At 42.5% G+C, this 26,512-nt stretch overlaps 1 protein-coding gene across 2 annotated transcripts in view; it reads left to right on the forward strand.

The window, feature by feature from the left end:
* The window catches only part of MSN (moesin), a 71,981-nt gene that overhangs the window by 18,330 nt on the left and 27,139 nt on the right, over positions 1-26,512 (forward strand). The window contains exons 1-2 of one of the 2 annotated variants that reach the window (XM_065411109.1): positions 12,483-12,554; positions 22,595-22,678. In XM_065411109.1, coding sequence (XP_065267181.1) covers positions 12,549-12,554; positions 22,595-22,678 — 90 coding nt within the window. In that variant the 5' untranslated portion in view covers positions 12,483-12,548. Of the gene's footprint in view, positions 1-12,482; positions 12,555-22,594; positions 22,679-26,512 lie in introns of those variants that run through there. The other variant, XM_065411108.1, reaches the window with a different exon arrangement.

Below are 26,512 nucleotides of genomic sequence, written 5' to 3' on the forward strand. Positions count from 1 at the left end.
TCTTCCCCCATTTCTACCCACTACTTAACCAAAAGCTAATAACCCTGCTTATTTATTTCAAACTTGTTTCAAAAAATGGGTTGTAGTTCAGTGTTTCTTAAATGTTACCAAATTTTGACTTTCTCCAAGTCCTTGCATTATGATTCTCAAGAGTGTGGGGATACTAAGAGTCTTGCAAACCCTGTACAATACCTGTAAGTTTCAAGTATTTTCGGTGCTTACTTTATAGTTCTCCAGCTTGCTTTTGACAGAAAGCTGCCCATCAAAGCCAGCACTCTGTACAATGCTCAAGTCATAACAGCTGATAATGGATTGTATTAAGCAGGAGTACTGCTTCAATATTCACATCCCTCTTTACAATTCTAGGGGTGTGTGTGTGTGTGTGTGTGTGTGTGTGTGGTTAAAAAGCCCTTATAAATTGGCACTTCATGCATCTAAGTGATCTGAGCATCCAGATGCTACTTAAAATGCCCAAATCTTGCCATCTTCTGAAAACTGGGCCTTGTATGTTTCAAGGCGCATATGAATACCTTTGAGGTCTGAATATGGCTCAATGTTCTAGGGAAGTATGCCCTAGGTTAAGTAGGTTTTTCTTACATGAAACCAGAATCCCTCTGGAAAGCTTTACTTTGGAAAGTAACTAGGAGCATATGTATTATTTTGATGTAGTTACACCAGTGGGTGTGTGGTGGGTGTTGTGTTGTAGCAATGCAGCTTACTCTGGTAATTTATTAGAGTACTCTACCAGTGAAGTCTCATTCTTGCATTGCTTCAGTTGTCTACATTGGAGGCTTGCACCAGTCTGACTACTCCATGTAGTTACAACTGTGCAAACACTTGAAAATCTTCCTAATATGTAGGCAGGCACTAACATATAAAAGTAAGGTTTGGTGTTGCAAATCAGTTTTAATAAACCATAAATAACTCTGGTGGGATTATACAAATTGAAGTTAATGGGTGGTGTCAGGACTGTCCTTACCCATATGCAAAGTACACAGCTGTGTAGGGCACCAGGAAATTTGGTGCCACAAATTTCCTGGTGCCACAAATTTCCTGGTGCCCTGCACAGCTGTGTGCTGTTCCAGCCCCTGCTCCATCTCTTCCCCATGGCCTCTGCCCCTTACTGGCCCCTGCCCCACCCCCACAAGGAGTGCAACAGGGCTGGGCCTGCACTCACCAGTGGTGGGAAGTGCAGCGGCCTGGCCCCAGCCGTGCTGCCGGTGAGTGCTGGGGGGTGGTTCCCCCTGTCCCCCAAGCCAGCTCCGCTCCCCCACTGCCACAGAGGCCTGGGGCCAGCCCTGGCCCCCCTGTGGAGGCCTGCCCCCCCATGGGGGGGGGGGGGCTGCATAAGGCCCTAGAATAGCTAGGGACTGCCCTGGGTGGGGTGGGAGGCAAACAAAGGTTGGCTTTATTTTATTTTAAAGTTTCCCCAACAACAAAAAACCCCCACCATGCTTCCTGGCGCTTCAGTGAAATCCTGCCTTGTATGGAGCCACATCCTGAATGGGCTGATAAATCACTCCTCCTGAATATGAGACCCTAAAAGAAACAAAGTTAGAAGATTTAACTTTCTCTGGAGATGAAGTAGATTCTGAGAATCCCAGAACCTACTTAGTAATCAACAGCTTTAAGTTAGGTCTCACTGCAGACAAATCTGGAGATATGCCTCAGACGGGACAGGCACACTCCCACAGTGAGTACATCTGTGTTCATAGTTCCTAGAAATCTGGTTATTGGACAGTTCTAGAGCATATTGAGAAACTGCACAAGTACTTGGTGTGCCCCACCGAGGCATTGATATAGATGTCTGGTACTGGCAACTATCTTCAACTGTTACGTTGACCTACGAAGATCATAAAATACAACTGTCATGCCAGAAGTGACCACCTCTGTTTGTTGACCAAGAGATTTAACTAGGTGACAACTTTGTAAAAGGTTTACACAAATGCTGTAGAATTATATAGGAAGGGATGGTGTGCTCCCCCTCCACCCTCAAACAGAGTGTACCTTTTTTTGAACATATGTATTTTTTCTCTCATAAAAAGCAGTTTTGGAATTTTGCAACTAGAGAAGTTATTTTTTCCTAAATTTCTTCCTCAAAACTTTATTTTTTTATAGAGCTTATGAAGCTGGAATTAGCCATCCAATATAATAAAGCATAGTATTGTTGGGTGCTGTGGGACTCTTGTCTCCACACATCCAATGCACTTCAGTCTTCAAAACCTTACAAGCCTGCCTTGATCTCGATAGGCAAGATCAAAACACATGCTTATGAGCTGCTCATAGTTTACTGTTGTGATTTGGCCAGAGGCCCCTGAGCAGTAGACTAGGATCCTAAAATCTTAGTTCATGACTGAATCCAGATTGAAATTTGGGAGTCTCTAATGATCTAGAAGGCTTGTTTGAAATTTATGCCATCTTAGATATGGAGAGAGTATGATACACCAGATCAACAAAGCAAATGGAATGCCCCTAATTAGGAGCAGGGAAATGTTGAAGAGACTTCTTAAATAGAAAAATAACATTGAAAAATATTTAGTTAGTCGCTGCTTCAGGCCATCTGAAGAGACTTGCCTAGTGTTTACTTAAGCCACTTTTTGTCTTCCCTGCATTTTGATCCTAGCTGTTACTAAAGCACATCCACCTAAGCATGTAGTGATTCCAAGATATAAATCTCCTTGAAGTGGCTGTGTCTAGCTTGGATCGTGTCAGCAGAGACCACTATTGTGCATCTGTCCCAATGAGCAAGTACACCTCTACCTTGATATAACACTGCCCTCGGGAGCCAAAAAATCTTACCGCATTATAGGTGAAACTGTGTTATATCGAACTTGCTTTGATCCACAGGAGTGCGCAGCCCCCGCCCCCCCCAGAGCACTGCTTTACCACGTTATATCCAAATTCGTGTTATATCGGGTCACATTATATTGGGGTAGAGGTGTACTGTAAACTGGTGTGCCAAGCTCCTTTTCACTCCCCCATCTGGGAAGGTAAAATCATGCCCCAAATGGCACAGTTCAGTTTTTTCCTCTGGGCTCCTGATTGCCTTAAAAACAAAGATTCAAAACCGCATGATGCAACCCAAAACACTTGTGCTGCCCCTCAGGGTCTTGTGTAGCTGCTGGTCCAGGGCGTCAGCCCTTCTTCCAGGATTTCATAGGTAATTTCTGTGCCCTGTCAAAGCTTCCATCTGACAGGCGCAAAGAGCCTCTTCCCATTCCCAGGTCCTTTCCTGACTGGCCCTTGCCTAAGAGGCAGGAAGCCATGTATGTGATTTCACATAGGCCATGTCCCTGGCCCTAATCTTGTGCCCTGAAACTTCAGCTCTTACTTTTTAAAAAGTCCAGAGGCCATACTAAGCACACAGACTTGTGTATATTCCCAGCATACATCTGTCACACAACCCCAGATCTGGTCTGTTTTCAGACAGTTGTCACTCCTTACAAATATGGAAGGGGACAAATGATGGCAACTACCTCAAGCTGGATTTGGCTCTCCTGAGCCTGATGCTGAACATGTGGTGAGGGGAGATGTAATGTCCTCTTTCCAGAATCTGATGTTTGTCAATCAAAATCCAGAAGGGGCACAAAGCTTGTTGGTATCTGCAAGTCACCCAAGTAGCTGCTCTGTCCGTGTTCTGAAAAGCAATTCTTTTAAGGGCTTATTTTCAAACCCTAGTGGCACAGGAACTTAAGACAGCAGCTTTATCACAGGAAAGTAAAGGGAGTGTGCATGAAGATTCTATTTATGAGAGAGGAAATGGCAAAAATAGAGGAATTGACTTTTATTACCCAAGGCTGTGAATAACATTTGCAATAAGTGCTGCCATAAATATCTGGACTTGACTGTTACTCTGAGGGATCCACCCATAATGTTTTCTTTCTGGTTTGGTGTTCTTAGTTTTGCAGTTCCCCCTTTTTTAATTTATTCCTGCCTCTTCATTTAAGAGGGTGGGGGACTGCTTGTGTCCTTCCTGGTTGACTAGCAAGTGGCCACTGTGTTGAAACACAGATTATGACTGCAAGAAGTGGTTAATCCTGTATCACTTGGTTGGTTAGGAAAGAATTTTTGCCATTTAACTCACAGAATTGGAATATCCAGACAAACTAAATGCAATAAATTCAGTTACCCTCCACTGATGAATTTTGCTTGTAACCTGTTGAAAGGGGCAAGTCCCCCTGCTGGAGGCTAAAACCGAATGACCATGCTTTAACTCTGACACAACAATCTACATGTCCTCCTCATTCCTGAAAGGAACATAGAATAGTAAAATCCCTAGTAACTATTATAAATCAAATAGGTAATATCCCCAGAGTTGTAAATCTCTAAAACTCACCTTTCATTTGCTGAGAACTAATTAATAAATGTTGAGGTAGAACCTCTTTTTATGGTGTTCCCTGTTAGTGCTTGTGTTGTCATAAAGCCACACTACCATAGCTTTGACACTTTTATATCCGTACCAATGGGAAAAAAGTGTTACTGAAACATGAGGGTGAGGAAACAAGGACACCTGTCTTTAATTGGGTGGGATGAATGAAGGAAGCTTCCTCCTCCTCCCTTCACCCCTGGTTTTAAAAAGGTCTTTAACAGAACTCCAAACATTCTTGACTCCTCATTGGACTGGGATGGTGGATATGCTTGAAGCCTTAACCAGACTGTGGTATGGGTGACTATCTCTAGTGTAGGGCATTCTTGTTTCATTAAGAAACTTTGCATTTAGATATTCTTCACATGTTGGAGCCTACTGCAAAAATCCAGAAACTTTGATTATATACATATAATGGAGTAGGTAAGATGCCAATTTGCTTTAACAGTGGCAGGAAAGACTTACCCAACACAACTGAACTTAATCAAGATTCTAGGGGTTTGATTGTCATAGGTGCTGAGTGCCTACAACTCAAGACTTGCATCTTCCATTGGCTTCCTCTTAATTGTTTTAAGAAAGCCCAGCTTGGGTGTGGTAGTGCTGCTGTGATAAGTCATTCCCTAACTGGCCTCTCTCTATGGCAATTTGCCTCTCAAGCTGGCAGTATCTGCAGAGAGGTATTTTGCTTTTCATCTGTATGAGGGTGGAGTGTACACCCTAAAGGTAAAGTAAACCTCTTTACAGGATTTGGTAGGTGGGGGTAAAGAGCTGGTGAAAAGGGATTAAATGCTCAGTTCCTTCAATGTGGTGTGAATAACTTTCATGGATAAAGACCCTGGGTTGGGAAGTTAGCAGCACTGCTGGAACATAAATGTTTTGCCTTTAACTTTTGGTCACACTAGTGAAAACTTGGGAGACTATCCCAGGTTGCTCTTCTAACAGACTTCAGCTAAAAGCAACAGAGGGTCCTGTGGCACCTTTAAGACTAACAGAAGTATTGGGAGCATAAGCTTTCGTGGGTAAGAACCTCACTTCTTCAGATGCAAGTAATGGAAATCTCCAGAGGCAGGTATAAATCAGTATGGAGATAACGAGGTTAGTTCAGTCAGGGAGGGTGAGGTGCTCTGCTAGCAGTTGAGGTGTGAACACCAAGGGAGGAGAAACTGCTTCTGTAGTTGGATAGCCATTCACAGTCTTTGTTTAATCCTGATCTGATGGTGTCAAATTTGCAAATGAACTGGAGCTCAGCAGTTTCTCTTTGGAGTCTGGTCCTGAAGTTTTTTTGCTGTAAGATGGCTACCTTTACATCTGCTATTGTGTGTCCAGGGAGGTTGAAGTGTTCTCCTACAGGTTTTTGTATATTGCCATTCCTGATATCAGACTTGTGTCCATTTATCCTCTTGCGTAGTGACTGTCCAGTTTGGCCAATGTACATAGCAGAGGGGAATACAAGCTGTCAGGAACAGTATCCCTGATGATGACACAGCACAACTTATTGCTGAGCTCTGTGACTTTATCCTCACGCACAATTATTTCAAATTTGGTGACAATATATACCTCCAGACCAGTGGCACCGCTATGGGCACCCGCATGGCCCCACAATATGCCAACATTTTTATGGCTGACCTGGAACAACGCTTCCTCAGCTCTCGTCCACTCACGCCCCTTCTCTACCTACGCTACATTGATGACATCTTCATCATCTGGACCCATGGGAAGGAGACCCTGGAAGAATTCCACCATGATTTCAACAGCTTCCACCCCACCATCAACCTCCGCCTGGACCAATCTACACGGGAGGTCCACTTCCTAGACACCACCGTACAAATAAGTGATGGCCACGTTAACACCACCCTATACCGAAAACCCACCGACCGCTACGCCTACCTTCATGCCTCCAGCTTCCACCCCGGACACACCACACGTTCCATCGTCTACAGCCAAGCACTGAGGTACAATCGCATCTGCTCCAACCCCTCAGACAGAGACCAACGCCTACAAGATCTTCACCAAGCATTCTCAAAACTACGATACCCACACAAGGAAATAAAGAAACAAATCAACAGAGCCAGACGTGTACCCAGAAGCCTCCTGCTACAAGACAGGCCCAAAAAAGAAACCAACAGAACTCCACTGGCCATCACCTACAGTCCTCAGCTTAAACCTCTCCAACGCATCATCAGTGATCTACAACCCATCCTGGACAATGATCCCTCACTTTCACAGACCTTGGGAGGCAGGCCAGTCCTCGCCCACAGACAACCCGCCAACCTTAAGCATATTCTCACCAGCAACCACGCACCGCACCATAACAACTCTAACTCAGGAACCAACCCATGCAACAAACCTCGATGCCAACTCTGCCCACATATCTACACCAGCAACACCATCACAGGACCTAACCAGATCAGCTACAACATCACCGGCTCATTCACCTGCACGTCCACCAATGTTATATATGCCATCATGTGCCAGCAATGCCCCTCTGCTATGTACATTGGCCAAACTGGACAGTCACTACGCAAGAGGATAAATGGACACAAGTCAGATATCAGGAATGGCAATATACAAAAACCTGTAGGAGAACACTTCAACCTCCCTGGACACACAATAGCAGATGTAAAGGTAGCCATCTTACAGCAAAAAAACTTCAGGACCAGACTCCAAAGAGAAACTGCTGAGCTCCAGTTCATTTGCAAATTTGACACCATCAGATCAGGATTAAACAAAAATTGTGACTGGCTATCCAACTACAGAAGCAGTTTCTCCTCCCTTGGTGTTCACACCTCAACTGCTAGCAGAGCACCTCACCCTCCCTGACTGAACTAACCTCGTTATCTCCATACTGATTTATACCTGCCTCTGGAGATTTCCATTACTTGCATCTGAAGAAGTGAGGTTCTTACCCACGAAAGCTTATGCTCCCAATACTTCTGTTAGTCTTAAAGGTGCCACAGGACCCTCTGTTGCTTTTTACAGATTCAGACTAACACGGCTACCCCTCTGATACTAGACTTCAGCTAGTGGAAGGATAGTCACTGTTTTGGGGAGTCCTGATACAAGTCGTCATTCTCAGGGTACCTAATGACTGGGTGATCTGCTTTGTAAACATTTGTTAGCTGCAGCCCTTAAAGGGAGTTCTTCCAAAGGTGCTGCACTGTGAGACTTAATTATCAGTAATAGAATATTGTGTTTTCAGAGCATCTTGCAACACATGTGAGGTAAGTGCTATTCACATCTTGCAGATGGAGGTATGAGAGCAAGTACTGGAGTGCTAAGAGCATAAATGACTTGTGAGATGGTGACAGGAATGGGAATAGACTGCTCAGTCCTGTGTTTAGATAGCAATAAGTAGAGAAAACAGATGCAATTCTCTAGTGGTGAGGGGAGCTGTGGTAACTGGACATTCATGTGTTAACAATCTGGAGTATCCCTTAGATACAAATGCAGAATAAGATGGACTGTCATACTGGGGATATTTAAGTTTTGGATACTTAAAGCTACTTGCCTCTTTATGTCTCCACTCTTGCTAATCCAAGTTCTTGGTATTTTAATGAGTTTCCTCCCTCCTATCTTCTTGTCATGCCCCCCTGCTTATACACACACCTATCACAATGAACCAAAGTAGAAATAATCACTTTGTGTAGATTGACTAGTTCTAGGAACACCTAATATGGGTCGATACATGGTGGCTGTTGGCTTAAGAGTCTTTCTTCTTTGGACAGAAGAATACACAGCAAGTAAAGAGGAAGAGGTTCAGGCTGGAGGCATCTTTAAGCAATCTTCAAGACCAAGGACTGTATTTGCCAATTAAGTGCCTTGTCTGCACTTGCCTATTTCTAGTCACTCTGATGTAAGCTCTCCCAAGGTGAGGGAGGTGTAGCTGAGGCAAAACGACATAGTGTGGAACAGACTTGATCCCAAATGACAATTGTTACAAATGTCATAAGGATATAAAAATTGCTGGGAAGAAATAAAAGCATCCAAGAATATTAAAAAGGAATAGACACTCTTCCCTCTCCAAAGTAATCAGTATTTCTGTCTGAGGCCCTTGGAGGGTTGAAAAGGGGGCCATAGGGGTGCCTCATGTGGAGAATGAAAACTTCCAAGGAGCCTCTTTGACTACAAACCAGTCATTATGACAAACATAAGATAAGGAGATGTAAGGTGGGAAAGGCGCATACAATATCAGCCACCACAGTATGAATTCTGCAGTTTAAAATCTGCTGAAGTATTTTAAAAGGTTAAATAAAGATTATCCCCCCCCCCCCCCCCCCGGACAACCTAGAATACTAAGGTAGGATTGGAGTTGCATTAAAATCTGTAAGATGGCCAGTCATGTGCAGAGGCAGGAGAGGAGTATTGTAAAACACTACAGACTGGATATAAGAAGGCCCCTCACCTGTAGACAGTCGGCAGTAGATCCTGTGCAACTGTTCAGAATTGAAAATGGAGATATCCTTGCAACTGAAACGGGTGTAGTCTCCGCCACCAGTCAGTTAGATAAGGCAGAGCGTTCTCTTTCTCTCTGCACCCAATAACCAATGTTGGTACTCATAGTGTGGCCTAAGTGGAATGAGGCAGTCCAGAAAGCCATCCATGATAAATAGGCACCTAGTACAGGGGGCCTAGTCCTCTAGCAAACATCTGTAGCCCTTACTTCAATGGCCAGGACACTCCAAGTATACCCACAATAAGAACAATGACATCCACATGTCATACATACTTCATTGTTGCCATAAATTGTGGGGCCACAGACACTTAATGCTGACAACACCCCACTGAGTTCCACTGCAGAAGCAAGAGAAAATGTCACACCCTGTGACAATGAATGCCTGATTTGCATGTTCACTTCCCTTCATCCCTTCCCCCACCCCTCTTTCTCAGATCCACTTCAAGTAGATTGTTTTCAGATGTAGTCATAAAGTTCTTGAGCCTTGCTGAGGCGGATATGGTTCACTTCCTGTTGTAGTGGGCTGGCCCCACCATTCTCTCAACTACTCAATGCTTTGGAAGTTGCTTTAAAGGTGCAGCTTGCAGCAAGGACAGACAGTTGAAGTCAAAAGCCAACTTTACAGTATCCTGGGACTCTGCAAATCAAATAGTTAAATTGCATTTTAGTTTGTTAAAAACTTAATGATCCTCTAGCTCCAGCAGCTACCCTGTGTAGCTATCTATAACTGGAGCATTAATGGCTTTAATGGGTATAGTAGTTACCAGTGGCCATGTATCCCTTTCTGGAAGATGAGTGGTGCTGAGGTTTCCCAGTCCTTCTAGTCTTCTGATGTATCTGACCAACCTGGCTTCTGATCTAGTTCTGCTAAGCAGAAAGCAAGTCCCATTCCTCTACATGCACCATCAATTACTTGACATCCAGTCAGGTACAGTCTTCAGATGTCAAAAATTTACATACTTACTGGTCTCTGGAGTTGGATTCAGCCATAAAGTGCAGACTAAGGTGGCTGAGCACTGCCACTACGAATTGTTTTAATTAAACTTTAAGGAACGCTCTTATAGGAGTGCATGCATGCCTGTAATAGATTAACTGCGTAATGCTGCATGTTGCAGCATATTACTCTTAAGACTGTATAATGTTCTGTGCTAAACACTAGGAATTGCCATACTGGATCCAGAACCGTATCCTGTCTCCAACAGTGGTCAGAACTAGATGTTTCAGAGGAAGGTGCAAGAACCTTGTATCTGGCAGATGTTCCTCCCCAACACATACATGAGGCAGTCTCCTAATAGCTAGGGATTGGCTTAATCCCTGAAGCAAGAGGCTTCAGACAGCTTCCCCCAAACTAATTATAATTCTAGATATTCTTGTTACCATGTAAATGTCCAGTCCTGTCTCTCTGTAGAATCTTGCAAGTCAGTGACATGTGGCAATGATTTCCACAGTCTAATTATGCATTGTGTGTGTGTGTGTGTGGGGGGGGGGAAAGAAGTATCTCCTTTTTATTGGCTTTGAATTTGCCACCTTCTGATTTCATTGAATGTTCCCTTGTTCTTCAGTTTTGAGACTGGGAGAATAGAAGCTCCTAGTCTACCTTCTCTACAATGTTCATTATTTTCTTAACTTCTATCATGTCCCCCCACTTGGCTCTCCTTAAAAGATGAACATCCCACCCTTTTCAAATCTCTTCATACAAGTTTCTCCATTCCGTTAATCCCTTTTCATGGTCCATCTCTGAATCCCCTCAAACTCTGAAATCCCCTTTTTGAGATGGACCAGTGCTGCAGACCATTTTCTATATAAGCCACAATGGTGAGAGGGGCTCAGGCTTTGTTTCTCAGTTGTCTATTGAAAATGTGAGGTGGCTTGTGGTGGAATATCACACTTGAGTGTGCCTGACATTCAGTTGCAGTATTGGATGCATCCTAGTTCTCAACTGGCTTCAGTGGCTGGTTGAGATTGTACAAGAGCAAGGGTGACAAAGTACCAGCAGCTGAAGATTTGAAGGGTTTCAGTTTAGCTCCCACTGGACTTGGCTCCTTTGTGCTGCTTATCTTCCTGGGTGCTGGTTGACTGCACCTGATAATTAGACCAACCCTTCAATGACATGAGAGAAGCTCTTCTGAAAGGGCTCAGGCCATTGTGACCTTGGGTTCCTTCTGTTCCTGCTGCTTCTCCATCCTGTGACCTGAAGACCAGCCTCTACTCCTTTTTGTAGGCTGTCCTTTTGGATAAGACTTTATTATTGGGATGAAGTGTTCTTTTTAATATTTCTCCCCATAAACTCATGTCTTTTGAGCTGTAGCTTTATTTTAATGACAGATGATATTATCACCGCAATCTTTATTTCATAAATCTGAAATTACCTCAGACTGATCTTTTCTTAAGGTTCTCAATCATGTTGGTTTAATTTTACATGATACAAGAGCTGTCTCTTTTGTCACTGGCTGCTTGCATAAAATAGTCAGTCTGAAGGTTTTTATAAACTTGCCTAGGGGCCAGATTTTTAAAAGTATTTAAGCCACTAAAGAAGCAAATGTCTAGTGGGATTTCCCGGATCACTTAGACACCTGTCAATGGGAGTTAAGCACCTATCTGTGTCTTTAGGCACCTAAATATCTTTAAAAATCTGTTTCCCAAATTCTCCTCTACTAAAACTCTTCTGTGCTGTGCACACAGATAACACAAGTGTCTCAACACTCTCCATAACTAGAGTATTGTTACAGGGATACAGTCAACTTGAAATCTGGTTTCAAAAAAAAGAATTAAAGTACTTTTAAATTCATCTACGTACAAGTTACAATGACAAAACTGACCTAGAAATAACTTTTTGTTGCACATTTGAATCTGTTTCTCCTCTTTAAATTATAGTGGTCATCTTGGGGGTGGGGTGTGTGTGTGTGTGTGTGTGTGTGTGTGTGTGTGTAAGTAAAATATAAAACAAAATTAATTTTAGACAATGATCTTCTAAGTTTCAATGTCCATTTAATTTCTCCCTGAAGCTGTTTAAGCCTGTGTGGGGCAAAGAAGCTAAATCTTATAACATTAGCTCCCTGTCTTTAGTGTCTGCACTAAAGTGGCTGGGGGGCCATGAGTCATAGTGAGTTTCCCATCATGTGTTGCAGTAAAAGATAATGACTAGTGAAAATGGAAATGAATGACTGTAAGGGATATACCACTTCTACAGTGATCATAGATATCAAGGTGCATTAGAAAAGTGGGCAAATAACATTCCTGTTTTATAGAGGAATAAGCTGAGACCCAGAAGCAAACTCATCCAGAGTCTCACAGTGAGCTGATGGCAAAGCTGGGGATGGAACACCTCTACTGACCTAGTCTAGGACCCTATCCATAGAGCCCAAGGTCTCCTAAGAGTAGACCTAGAGAGGACTAGTGTGTGAAAGTTAAATGGAAAAACGAAAGATGGATGCAGCAGGCTTTCCTGAGTGGCCATCTGGAGGGTTAATCTTTTTTTCTCCAGGTTGCAATGTGGCAGGGTTATGCTTGGAAACCTGGGTGTGCCTGCCTGCTGGTGTTCTGTTCCCTGATTAGCTTAGGAATATGAAAAGCCCCTTTAAGATTGCTGGAAGGGGGCTTGGTTTAATTAAATGTAATCCCTTCAGCAATTACAAGCACTTTCATATGACCTAGGTCCAGCTTCACGCCGACACACAAAGAACACAGGGAAGTTTGAGAGGGAAGGGCTGGCACTCAAAAAGAAGCCAGATGTCTGTAAGTATCCCTGGTGCAACAGGTGGGGGTGGAGTGGCTTATCTCTAATGTGCCTTGTAGGGCCTGTAGTAAGCAGAAGCACCTGGTGCACTCTACTGTGTGACTTCATGTCCCTCTGGCAAGCCACTGGGCCTTGAAATGTGTAAGGTGGCAGGGCCAGGTTAGTTCATCTTTCCAGCCAGAATTAGAATTAATATGTAGCTGTGAGAAATGTCTACCCCTTAAGCAACACGCGTCAGGTTTTTGGGGGTAGAATTTCACCCTGATCATGGTGTCCTGGGCCTCCGTATTCTCTACAGAGCTCTCCTTTTGATGCTACTATTAAAGTCCTCTTTAGCAGCTCTGGACTCCTTATGGCTTTGCCACATTATGAATTGCTTCCCCATACAATTTCTGTTGGATGTGGTATACTTCATTTCCTGTCCTAAACTGTGTAGTATTGCAACATGCTGTTAGTCTGAAACTTTCCACCCCAGAAGTGGTTTCATTTCATTGGTGGGTATGTTGATTCTTGTGTGTATGACTCCTAAAGGAATTCAGATTTTGTATGGGTGAAAGGACTGCGTAAATGTAGCATGGTATTCTATTTAACTTTATTCCAAACTGTCCATGAGAAAATCAGATGCTCTATAAGTTCCCCTTTTTTATAGAGCAGTTTTTTCTCCAGGAATACTCTGAAATGGACCTATTGATAACTTGAATCCTAGCCTTAGCATCACAGGAGGGGTGAAGCCTATAAATCAAACCAATAGTGTTCTATCCTGTGCTCTTGAGGAGTAGCAATCTTCCTGCATTGTTCCCTCCAATAAGGAATGACTTTTTTTAGTAGCCCAAGAAATAATTAGTCAGGGAGCCTTGAATAAATGATACTCTAGGGGATATTTCATGTCCCTCAAATTACAAGCACAATATGTAGGGCTTTGGCTTGGGTTGTCCGTACACCAAATGGACAGCTTGCCATCTGAGAAGGAATGAACCCTAAGGGTTTGAGGTTTTGTAATGCCTGAGTCCGTAAGCCGGCTTCCATGTCTTGATAGCATGAGGCTGAGGGCAGTGAATGTCCTAATTGTATAAACTGCCATCCTAAATAGAGGAAGAAATATGCAAGATTGTTAGCAATGCCAGCTTCATGTGGGTATTGTAAAAAGCCTGGTGGGTTAAAACTTGCAGGTGGAGAATCTGCATCATGAAAGCTTAGTGCGATTTATGATTATGCTGGCAGTGCTGGCATCTGGGGAAATATTGGTGTGGGGACAGGAATGCATCAGTAGCAGTGAGGAAGTTGTGATAAAGCAGTGGTATTCAGCCTGTGGTCTGTGGAAATCAGACATGGTCTGCAGACCCCCAGGGGTCCAAAGGGGTTGGCACCTCCATTTGAAATTTTTTTTAGGGGTCTGCAGCTGGAAAAAAGGTTGAAAACCACTGTGATAAAGCAATGAACAAAACTACTTTCCAAGGCCAATGGACATTGATATCAGGGCTCAGTTAAGGTAACTGCCACTCTTTTGGGAGTGAGGGGCAACTTGCTTCCATGCCAAGCTACACTAGGACTAGGCTCTGTTACTATGGGGTGGCTGTGTGTGGTGGTGGTTTTATTCCTCCACTAGAAGTTGCTGCTAGATCTGAAATGTTTTCAGTGGGTGAAACTGATGGGGAGAGCCACCCCCACTTTAGGAACTCCAATACAAAGTGACTTGCAAATATCTTTTTGTGAACAATAGCAGAGTTTGACTTGCCAGGTTCCCAGGGTTCTTGGGATGGCTTAACTGTTCATGAGTACTCAGTTGGCTGATGGGATATATGTGCATGTGGTGTTCAATCCTACAAGTTCAATGAATTTCAATAAAGCTAATCTATTCAAAAAAATCATACCAGAAGTGTCATTCTAGCCTTCCTTTCTTTCAGGGAATGTCCGAATATCACAGAAATGATACCGTGTGATATCGTACATCCCAAATGGCATAGTTGAACTCAATAGCTTACAAATAAAACCACAAGTTGGAATTTGTTTCCCAAAGTATTCAGCAAATACTTGAGAATAATGGGTACCGCTGTAGAAACTAATTCCTTTTGTGTGTGGCTAAAAAGAGCTAAACTTGCAACTGAAATGTGGTAGCCAGTTAATTCCCTCTCCATTTGAGCCCTCAGGGAAATGCAGATTGGTAAAATGTGATTTGTTATCTTGCTTGACTTTGACTTCTGTCATGAGACTGTCTAAAAGTGGGATCAGTCCCAGTCCACAGATCCACTAAATACCCAACACCCTATTTGAATGGGGTATACTTGTTTTCAGACTAAGATGAAAAGGCGCTCTGGTCAAAGCAGCAGTGACTGACTCAGCATATAGAGTTGGTTCATAGGTGTTTTGGTCATCCTTTGTTACTTGCCTCTTGTTTGCCCAGCTGAACTCGTGGCCTGCTTCATGGACCACTAAGAGGTAAATAACACAGGACCATCTTAATTATCCATTGACTTTCCTCCAATCATTCCTGATCTTGGGCTTGAAGGAAGCGATATGCTGACTATCAGCTGGATCAACTCTGTCCCTATTTAGCAACTGTGCTTACTTGCTCTTCCTTACAAGCATGTGTTAAATGATGATGAATTTGTGCACTCATGTTGCTCCATATGCAAAAAGGGTCGTGAAATTACTGAAATCAGTTCTTTAAAATACTGTTTTAGATCAGCAAAACTTCACACCAATTTTCAGCAAATGTCTGGTTACGGTGTGTGCGGAATACTGATGACACACAACCCACAATATTTAGATGCTTAAAAAAAACTTCTTGTATTATGGGCTTAAAATGCAGTAGTCTCCCACAAACACTCGAAAGCCATTTGTTAATACCCTGGAATTATTACAACATGTAAAATCTCTTCTCCCAGTACCTTTGTACTTTCTATTGCAGGAACTCTGATCCTCAAAGGGGGGGGAGGGGGAACCCTTCAGCTAACTAATGGTGCACTTGATTAGTACAGGAGTTGGGCATATCCTTCCATCCCTGCACCTAGGCATGAGTCACTTTACAATTTATTAGGCTAATTGATAAATAAGGCAAATGACTCTGGGACGGCACTTTCAGATAAAGGAGACCCCCTGTCCAATCACATAGCAATGGAGAAAAGGGAACACTGGGTACCGGTTGTATCAAGTGTAGTAGGAAATACCATCATGCAGCCTTAATTTGGCCTGACTACACTTTATTTTCCTGTTTGCCATTCTTATAATATAGCTACAGTCCAAACCACCCTGTTTAGTTTACTGCTGGTTATTAAAGGAGGGGAGGGGGATTATTCTTCCCCTCTGAACATCTGAGAATAACTGATGTTCCTTTCCAATGCTCCGGCACTTATTAGCAAACCTATTCAGGAGTTTACATGGAGGAGGGGATGAAGGTTGGGGTATGGAAGGCATATGCAGAATGTTAAACTTTTGAAGGCCTGTTGGAAATAGATAGTGGTACCAGGCACCTAGTATCACTTCTCTCCAATTTGATGCTGCTGTAGGAGGAGGTGCTGATCCCTGATGAAGATTTCTGAAGCTATATATTAAAAGGCAATCTTGCCAGTTGCAGCTGTTTTCCATATGGGAACAGGCACGGCTCTGACTTAGAGGTCTTGGCCTGTGTAGGAGGCCTTGCCTTCACAGCAGTGCTGTCCAGGGCAGCAGGAAATTCTGTTGTAGAAGCAATTTCGTAACTTAAAAAAAAAAAAGGCAGTTAAAGTGGTAAAACCATGGCAACCGCTCTCTGTAACAGACGGAGGAGTTGCTGGGGTTCTAGCTGTTTCCTTTAGGGAGATGTTAGCAATATGGTCTGTGTCATGACTAGTATCGTCTCCTTCCTCTTGATATCTGGTGTGGAGTGTTCTTAAGAATCCTGTTAGGGATACTAAGAGGTACCACAGCCATCTTCTAATATGCAGCAAAAGCCATTTCTTTAGAAGCACTTTGCACAGTATTGAGAGCTGTAAATTAAATATAATATATAAACTAAAGTGGAGGGAGGATAAAGGGTTCTGCAAGCTTTTCTCTTCCTTTTGATTGGTAAATTACTAGTAAGCTCAAAGGGCTAGCAGAATTTTTACTATAGTAGAGGTGGCCTCTAACGGTCTAAACAAAACTGTTTTCATGGTTGCACTCATACACCAGTAAAAGTATTAAAAGTGCTAAGATGGATGGATTTATTGGGTTGCATTAAATAGAAATACAGTGAAACCTACCCAGGCAATCATCCTGAAGTGGAAGTCTAAAACTATAAAAGCCTGTAAATCCCTTAACTGCATTTTTTAGCTGTTAAGGGTTTGTCTTAAACCCTCCGATATGTTAACATAACTCCTTTGGAAAGGAAGGGTATGAAGTGTTCCTAGAATGCCAGCTTTCATACATACGCACACAGAAGTATCTTTCTGGGCTCTTATCATTGGAGGGAATGGTTTTTCCCTGCTCTTACTTGTCACTTCATAAAAATTCAATATATAGTAACCCTACAATGACTGACCAACCTGGAATCTCATTTGCCTTGCTACCCAATTGGGTTACTCCCCCTTATATTGGGGAGTAGCTGGTTCTTTGGAATGGGAAATATTAGCCTGTGAACAACCAGTTAAACATAAGCAGTGGTGTCAGCACCACCTGTGCTAACTCTTAAACTAAACTGCGGTTGGTACTTGTGTATATGAGGAAATCACTTCACCTTTGCCATGTCACCATGCCACTGCCAGGCAGTGGTCTAGTCTCTAGCACATGCCTGGTGGCTGGATGCGTTGGTGAGCATGTATATAGGTTTTTGGAGGGGAAAACATTAGAACTACTTACAACTTTGTGGAAGCCTTGGTTGCAACTCGATTTGGCTGGTGAAGGACACAAATACAATGCTCATAGAAAAGAGTCTGACTCTGTGTTCAGTCCCCTGAGCCAGTCCAGGCCTCACAGGTCTTTCTTTACCTTTCTTATGCTAGAAGCAAAAACCTACTAGTTTCAGGAAAATGGGAGTTCAGTTCCTAGCTCTGCCACATGATCACTATGCAATCTGGGGCAGGTCACTTCAACTCTCCCCATTTCACAGATGCAGAAATGGGTGTAGAGTACATACCCCATTGCTGTTAGTACATCAGATGTGAGGAAATTTTGCTTGAGAGAGATCCGAAAAGGGGGGGATAGAAGTGCAAGGTATAAACCACTTAAATCTCATGCTCGTAGCAGTTTCAAAGGTCTTTGGCACAGTTATTTATCTGTATTTCATAAACACTGCTGGCAAAAATAAATTTGGCCTTTTAACCCCTCCCACCCCCCAAAAATCTAGCATCTCATAACTGACAAAGGAAACAGCATGATGTGCTATGGTGGGATTGGATTCTCTTGTCTAACGTCAAGAATAGTGATCAATATTTATAGGACACCCATGCTGCTGTGGCATTCTCCATAATGGGCAGAGTATGAGGCTTTTTTGTTCATCTTAAAAAGTGTGTGTGTGTATATATGTGTGTAATATATATATATATATATATATATATATATATATATATATATATATATATATATATATATATATATATATAATTTTTAAGGTTAACTAGGAAATACTTTAGCTGATTGCTCTGCCAGGCACTGTCTCATCAGAGGTGATCTATGCAGTATGTATACTAATGTACACTTAAAGTTCTGCTTTATCACTTAAGGGTAAACAGAGGGAAAGAGTTCTTCTGTGTAATCTGTATCTTTTACTATCCGTTAAATGAACTGATGGGGATGGAACCTCTCCTACACATATGACAATGTCTCTCACTAAGGGGCCATACTGTTAAAACATCAGCCATGTGCCTGTCCTCCTTTATAAAGTGTTAAAAGCCTGACTTTTTATCTGCTTACTGGGATAATAGAGAAACTCCACTTCCCATTTTAAACAGTAGAAACTTGCTAATGCTCTTATCGCTGATCCACACCCGATAACTCATGCACACAAACTAGAGTCTCTGCAAAAATGTTTCACTGTCGTGAGGTACCATATTTATCTTTGCAAAACTTAATACAGCATACTGGCTAGCATAGTATGAGATTATAAATAAATCAATTGCATTATTGCTGCTATTTGTCTAATAGATTACAAGAAGCTCTCGATCTCTTGCTAACACACAATTCAGTTATTCAGTAGATCCCTCAATTATTAGTGCAGACAAGTGAGGCCCCACTGTATTTAGGGGTGGCTTTACAGAGCACCTATTTATCTCACAATTTAAACTGGCCTCTGGAATCCATATACACTGAATTAAGCAGAACTGCATACGTCTCAAGACTTTATGCCTGCTTCTGAACTTTTCATTTACTTAACTCTGCTTGAGCAGAAATAGTTGGTAGAACCTTTAGAGTGGTGAAAATGGAAGTATTTCACTGTCTCAAATAGTTACCCATGTTCAGTACTACAAGAGTCTTAAAGATTTGTATATACTGAACAGATTGGAGGTAGAATAGGCTTAAATGCACTGAAGTAAAAATAGGCCCCTTACTGCATGCCCAATTACTGTGATGTAGCAGTGTCAAGCATTGCGTCTTAACTCCGTGTGGGCACAAATAGGTTTAAAAGATTAGAATCCTGGATGTAGGACTGGTACTACCATCCATCAAAGCACTTCACTTTATGGCCTGATCTGGAAAGCAACTTTTTTAAAATATTATTCAGTCCCAGGATATAAACCAGCCACAGATGCTACAATTCTGTCTTCTCCTGATTAACTGGAACTGTGGGCTGAAGTGTCAAAGCCAACATTGTCTCTAATATCAATCTAAATCACTTGCCCAAGCCAGGATGTCCTTGGCCAGCAGTCATCATTTTTAAACTGTAAAAGGGAGAGCAAAATGATGGATTGCTCCTCCACCAGTGATCGGCACCAATAGTAGTAAAGCTTTTTGGGGAAGAGGACTTAAGTCATTGCAGAGGATAGTATTCAAAAGACAATTGTGGCTGAATTGAGTGTAACCTGTCTGACGGTTTGACTTTTTTTTAAAAACAAATATCCTTGTTCTGGTCCATATATGCCACTAACCAGGGAGAAAAACTGTAGATGCCAGCATGCTTCCTGGCTACTTAGTTCAGCTGGCAACACAAGAATGCCTAGCTAGACTGTATTTACTAGCCAATTAAAAACGATTGCTCTATTCACAGTGGTGTCTAACTGACTGATACCATGCTAAAGGAGGTGACAAATAAGTAGAGCCAATGTAGATACCCAGAATCGCTAGAAGAGCCTCCTGTGAGGATATTTCAAGATATCCTAACAAAGCGCTGAATGCTGTACAGGAAGTACAAAACATATATAGGGTTAAAGTTGTTGTATTATAAGCCATCCAAAGAAGGCAGAACAGGCCAATTTAAGGCTTGACTCAAATATTTTTCTTACTGCATGGTGATGGAACCGTTAATGCTAGGGCAGAATAAAGTGCAAGATGCCAGCATGGTTATCCCAGGGAGTGGGGGAATTGGCCTGTTGGGATCTATTTCAGAAATGCACATATTTGGGCACCGTGATCTTTTTTCTGTGTGTAAATCTAGGATTTGACTAGTTCATACGTTAAATAGAAATAAAGCCTTTTGCTCATATCTTTCCACGGCTGTGCTGCAGTTTTGTGTGCTGCTATCTCATTAGCAGAGGAAACGGTATGTTAGTGGTGGTGAAACCTGTCTAGGTAGAAGAATTACTCTGAACCAGCTTAATTCATAGCTGTATTGGGTGGTTCCTCAAATATTTCTCTGCTGACGCTTGCTTTTTTGGTCTCTAGTGTCGTGGTTAACAACTCTAGTCTAAACTTGAGTTTGAATTTTTATTGGTAAAGCCAACCTACTTAATGGCTTTTTCTTTGGGGTGGGACAGATAGAGCTGAAGGGAGAGTAGGGAAGGGTCGAACATCTTGAAGATGACCGCTGGTATCTGTAATTCAAAAGTAATTTGACTCCTGGCAAGCCAGGGGTAACCATAGCACAGTTCTTTGTATTCTCAGTTTTGATACATTGGGTATCTTGTTTTGCATAAATTCTGAAAATTTGGTTTGGGTGCCCTGGATGGGAGAGTACTAGAACACAGCTTGTTCCAATAATACCCTGCTAAAAATACTTGAAGCACAATGTACATAGGTCTTGGAGGTTTTCCCTTCCATATAAACAGATAGATATGCAAACAGAAATGGGTTCTCAAACAACTTGCGTCCCACTCCTTTTTTTTTTTTTTTTTTTTTTGCGGGGGCCGCTACTGAAAGTCCTAAGATTGGCTTCACCCACATTCTTGTAACTCATCCTCTCCATTTTCAGGCAGGAATTTTTTTCCCACTCAAATCTACAAGAAGTCTCCTTTAACCTAGGAAAATGCAGCTCTGCGCTGAATTAGTTTGATAGATGCTCCAGGGAGGTCTGAATGGAATCACAGCTCAGTCATACAGTAGTATTCAAAGAGGAACCCTTCCCACCTTAGACTGTGGCTACACTAGAATTTACAGCCATGCAGCTGCATAATCTAACCACTCTAAGCCAATGAGAGAGAGAGAGCTCGGAAGCTGTGTTGGCAGGAGAAGCTCTCCCACTGACGTAGCGATACGTACATGGTGTTAGGTTGGCATTATTTATGTTGCTTGGGGGATGGCTCTTTCACACCCCTGAGTGACTTAACTTTATCCTGCAGTAAGTGCTAGTGTAGACATAGCCTTAAGTGCCTAGAGAGACCCTACAGGATTCAAGCAGCTCTCATGGGGGTAGAATCCAGTCCCTAGAATATATAGTCTAATAGAGGCTCTAATACGCCTTTAATTTTGGACTGAAAACTTCTTTATGGCTACAAGGAGTCCAGTGGCACCTTAAAGACTAACAGATTTATTTGGGCATAAGCTTTTGTGGGTAAAAAACCCACTTCAGATGCATGGAGCGAAAAGTACAGATGCAGGCATTATTGTACTGACACATGAAGAGAAGGGAGTTACCTCACAAGTGAAGAACCAGTGTTGACAAGGCCCTTCCCCATCCCAAAAACCAAACTAAGGAGGCCCCATTCTTACGGTGAGCAATGGTGTGTGTTTTTAAAAACAAACCAACAAAAAAACGCCCAGACATAGAACACCACTAATTTACACACTACATAGCCCTCAGATCCTCATGGTCTCGCCCTACCTGTCAAAAGTTTAGTAGATTGCTGTAGGGAGGTCTTGACCCTAAGATTTCATGTTCAATAAACAAATAGCATAGAGTACTGTGTAGAAAGGCATTACTCTTGCAGTCCAAAAGAACTACAGGGTAGCTTGTCAGTCCTACAGCTTTGTGAACAGCATGAACACTTTCAGGGAATCCTATCTCTTTAACAGAAGTGATGTGTGGGCAAGCTGCTGCATCTTATCAAATCTGAAACTTGACACACTTGTCCTCACTCCCCCCAAGATTTGAATGGCATGGTTTTGGCTACACAACTTGCCTCAATCAAAGGAAGTTGTAGCCATATAATCCAATTCTTGATAGGCTTCTTGAGCAGCTTAAGCAGTTAATATTTCTGAGCATGTTTATAGGCTCATGAGTGGGATCTCCTGGTCTGAGTGGTGGGTTTTTAGAGAAGACAACCAGCAGTTTCAAGTGCTTTCCCTTCTTAAATATGATGGAAGCTGTTGGCATGTCTTCTGTAGAGCACTAACTTTGTATCTGTGTTTACAAACTAGAATATGCCATTTTACACATGCATTTTTAGATTTAGATTGGATGAACTTTTTTAGAAGGGATGTAAACTCTGCTGTTTCATAGCCGAGATGAGCTATTCACTGACTTGGATAGGGGGAGAGGGAGGAGGTTAAGAAGAAACTTCCCCATATGGGCTGTCTGCCCACTTAAAGGTTTCTTGCACCTTTTATCCAAAAACTCCAGCACTGGCTGCTGTAGACTGGGGGTGGGACTAGATAAGTGGACCACTGGTCTGATGTGGTATGACAGTTCCTATGTTCCCTGTAATAGCATCACAGAATTAGGAACACCCATTGTAACCACTATTTTTGTTTTTTCTTCTTCTTTATCTTCCAGATTAGTGTGCGAGTTACCACCATGGATGCTGAGCTGGAGTTTGCCATCCAGCCCAACACCACGGGGAAGCAGCTCTTTGATCAGGTAAGGTGACACCACTTCAGAAAACATGCACTTAGTACTGACTTCGCTACCACCCCCCTCCCAAAATAACTCTCCTCACCCATTAACACACACTCACCACTTACTTATTTCTTTGAGGCCTTTAAAAGAGACTACAGGGCCCTGTAGTCTATCTATCATCCAGGAACTGTATGTTTTTACCCCCACATCATTATTTGTGTATATTAATTCTGAGTGTGCCAGGAGCTATATCTGCCCCCAAAGTGCTTCCACTCTTGGGCAAATTTCATACCAAGAGGAGGGGCGAGGCTAAAATATGCAATCATCATGTGTTTTTTAAAAATATTAACTGTCCTGAATTGCCTCTCTTCCTACTATCATCAGTTAGCAGCTTATTGTAGATGTGTTGGTAAAAATAGCCCCTGGGAGGTGTTTGAAAGAGTTGTACAAAGGGGACTTTTTATTTTGAATAGGCACAAGTTCAGTGAAATGATGTGCGCTAGAATGTGTTCCAGACTTTGACAAGGCGATTCTTACTACTGTAAGTCACTTCCTAGGTTCAGCTGTCTTTATCTTGGTGCACTGGCTTTCCTCTGCATTCTATGCTCATTGGCAGGTTTGGGTTTTTTTTTCCTCCTCCTCCCCCCACCCCTCTAGCTCAGGCTAAACAGAAGCAGGGAGACATATGCAGCCCAAACCTGGAGCTGTGAAGCCATGGACATTATCAATCGCAGCTGTTGAGAAACTGACAGACTCCATTACACATCTCAACTGTAATCCCAGAGGCCTTATCCAGGCTACTGCCCAGCCGCTCAGAGCATCCGTTCAGCCTGTGGAGGGTGATGCAATCATGTCTTGTAGACAGTGGGGACTTTGTTGAGCTGCCGTTGGGGGAGGTGGCGTGCAGTAGAGGTGGAAGGAGGAAGAGATCACAGGCGTTGGCTACTTGCAGAAGATTCTGTGAACAATAAGTCTTATTTTCATTTTCTTTAACTTCTTTTGCCTGGTGATTCCTTCATGTGTTTGTTTAACATGGGTGTGGTTCACAAGAAACCCTAGACATTCTGGGGCCAGCCTTTGCACCGCATCTGGGCCAGTGAGGAAAGAAAAATCAATTATGGTTACTTTACCCATAAAGCTGACTATCTCATTTGAGACCAAAAGGCTTAATTTTGTACTGCAAGGTCACTTAACGGTTGGTGTTTTTTTTTCTTTTTTTCTTTTTTTCCTTTCAAACACTTGACTGTTTGAATGTTCAGATAGTAAATGTTCCCTCTTCTGATGCTGCTTCACTGCAAAGCTGTAATATAGAGGAATAGGTTGACAGATTAGTATACTATTTTTGTGATGGAGCAGTGCCTCAAGATATTCAATGAATAAACCTCTACTCCCTCCCAAAGTCTTGACTTAAGGAGGGCTTGGATGGGCTGTTAGCATGTTACTGAACGTCAGTAGCTCCCAGCACTTTTAGCCTTGTGACCCACCCTTTAAATATAACCATTGCATGATCCATAGAAATGACATTGTTGAAACCCAACCAGCATGAGTGTACACAAATAAGTGTAGGGACAGTGCATTGTTAGTTCATTCTGCATCTGGCATCTCAAGTGTTACTGCAGTATGATGGAATCAAATTCAAGGGAGAACATCAAGCTCTTAAACTACTGTCTTGTTTTGTTTGAGTAGCAGCCATGTTAGTCTGTATCCACAAAAAAAAGTCTTGTGTGGTTTTTTGGGGGGGCGTGGGGTGGGGTTCACCATGCCTACTGTTCAAGGGTCAGGCTTTAATACTCTTAACCACACAGAGTAAGATGCTACTCAGCAAGCACACCACTGACTTCAGTGGATGTTCTTGCAGGTGTAACTGCTAACCAATGAGAGTAGAGGGTTCCGAATCTTGTCCATGTTGGCCTGCAATTTTGATGGCTGTGTGTCCCTAGGGTGGCCGAACTTTTCCACAAAGCATACACTGATGCTGAATTTAGTCTTTACAGTGAATAAGTCTGTATTTGAGAAGCATCTATCATTTGTCATATAAACCTTCTAATTTTTAATCCTTGATAATGTTCTTTTGTCATTCATAGCCCAGACAGAAAGCCGTATCAATTGGCTTTTGAGAATTTTGGCCAATGTAGCTTGTTTTTAGGCACTGGCTTTTTTAAAGTTACCTGGGTGCCCAAATATTTTGACACCTTAAGTGGTCTGACACTCATTCATCCAAAGGTTCTGAGCATCCACAGCTGGCATGTTAATGCTATGCCATGCTAGGAGCTCCTGAAAATTGGAGCAGTTTTGGTAGGTGCCTAAAACCTGAATTAAATCTAGACAGTCATTTTCTGAAAATGTTGGCTACTACTTTTGAGCAGAATTTATTTTTGTCAAGACTGAAGTATTTTTCTGCTTGCCCTCTTACTTCCCTTCTCCCCCCCCCCCCCAGTTTCTCCCCACTACCTGAACTATTAAAGGGCCTACTTCCCTCCCTCCCCCGAAGTCTAAAAGACTGATGCATAGTTGAGTCAAGATACCAGATCTTCAAGGATTAGAAGGCTGAATCTTAAAACCATGTAGAAGCTTCACTAATGGGTTAATCTTTTAAAATCTTAATGGAAGAATTTCAATGAGTGAGTGGTAATTTGACCCACAAGGAGAGGAAGATACACTGGCATATGACTAAAGTTTTCCACAATACATCAGAGCAAGGATACAGAACAGTTCCTCTGCTACCTTTCTCCTGTTCTCATTTTTTCAATTACCTGCAATTAGCCGTCAGATATATACTAAAATATTAAAGGAGAGAAATTGCACTAGATGGTGGTGTGTGTCCATCCACTTTGTGCCTTGACAAGGGCAAAGAAGATTCTTGAAGGCTTCCCAGTAGGCTGTATCTGGTTAATACACAATATGTGGACAGTTGAATGATCTAGCTATAGCATGCTACATTGCCATCTAGAAGCTTGTCTGATTTGTAATCTCCTGCTGCTCACTCCACAGAGTATGTGAAAGTGGTGTACAGTATGTAGTCCTTGACAGCTGTGCACGTCTGCCTCTCTGGTGACTCTGTGGCAGTTCTAGGAATATGGCACTGGGGGTCAGGGACAGTGAGAGGGAGGGCTAGGCACTGAAAAAGTGCCGTTGAGCCAAAGGACTCGGAATAGTGATTTAAAAGGGAAGCTCTTGGGTTGGGAAGATGAAGGTTCTGCCAAGGAAAAGTGAGTGGTCTAGAAACACTGAGGAGTGAGATGGGAAGTAGGCATTGCATTTATGGGTATCAAGGCTGCCCTCCTGTCTGTCGTAGGCTGAGCTGCTGAACTGCAGTAGGGGTGAGGAATTTTAGAATCTGCTGCTACGTCAGTGCAATGATAAAGAATCTAATCTGTCCTCTAATGTTGCCCTGGCATTCAAAAACTGTCTCTGGACAATTGCACGAGGAGGAAGTTTGATTGCAAAGGAAATATCCCATTCAGCTTCAGCAACAATGGGAAAAGTACTGCTCCTGTCTTGAAATAAGACTGATTATTCTGTATTTATTTTTGTTTCTTGACCAAATGTTCTAGCCTGCAAAGACTGCCCTGGTTTGTAATTCCGAACAAAATGTTGGTTCTTTCAGAAGTTTACAACTGAATATTGACTTAATACAGCTTTGAAACTTTACTACGAAAAAGAAAAATGCTGCTTTCCTTTTTTTTTTTTTTTAAGTTTAACACAGGACTGTACTGTATTTGCTTTTTTGTCTCTGCTGCCGCCTGATTGTGTACTTCTGGTTCCAAATGAGGTGTGTGGTTGACTGGTCAGTTTGTAACTCTGGTGCTCATAATTCTGAGGTTCTACTGTATTTAAGCTGGCTCAGAGAACCAC

The sequence above is a fragment of the Emys orbicularis genome, chromosome 9 (genome assembly GCF_028017835.1).
Source record: "Emys orbicularis isolate rEmyOrb1 chromosome 9, rEmyOrb1.hap1, whole genome shotgun sequence".
Taxonomy (NCBI): Eukaryota; Metazoa; Chordata; order Testudines; family Emydidae; genus Emys; species Emys orbicularis.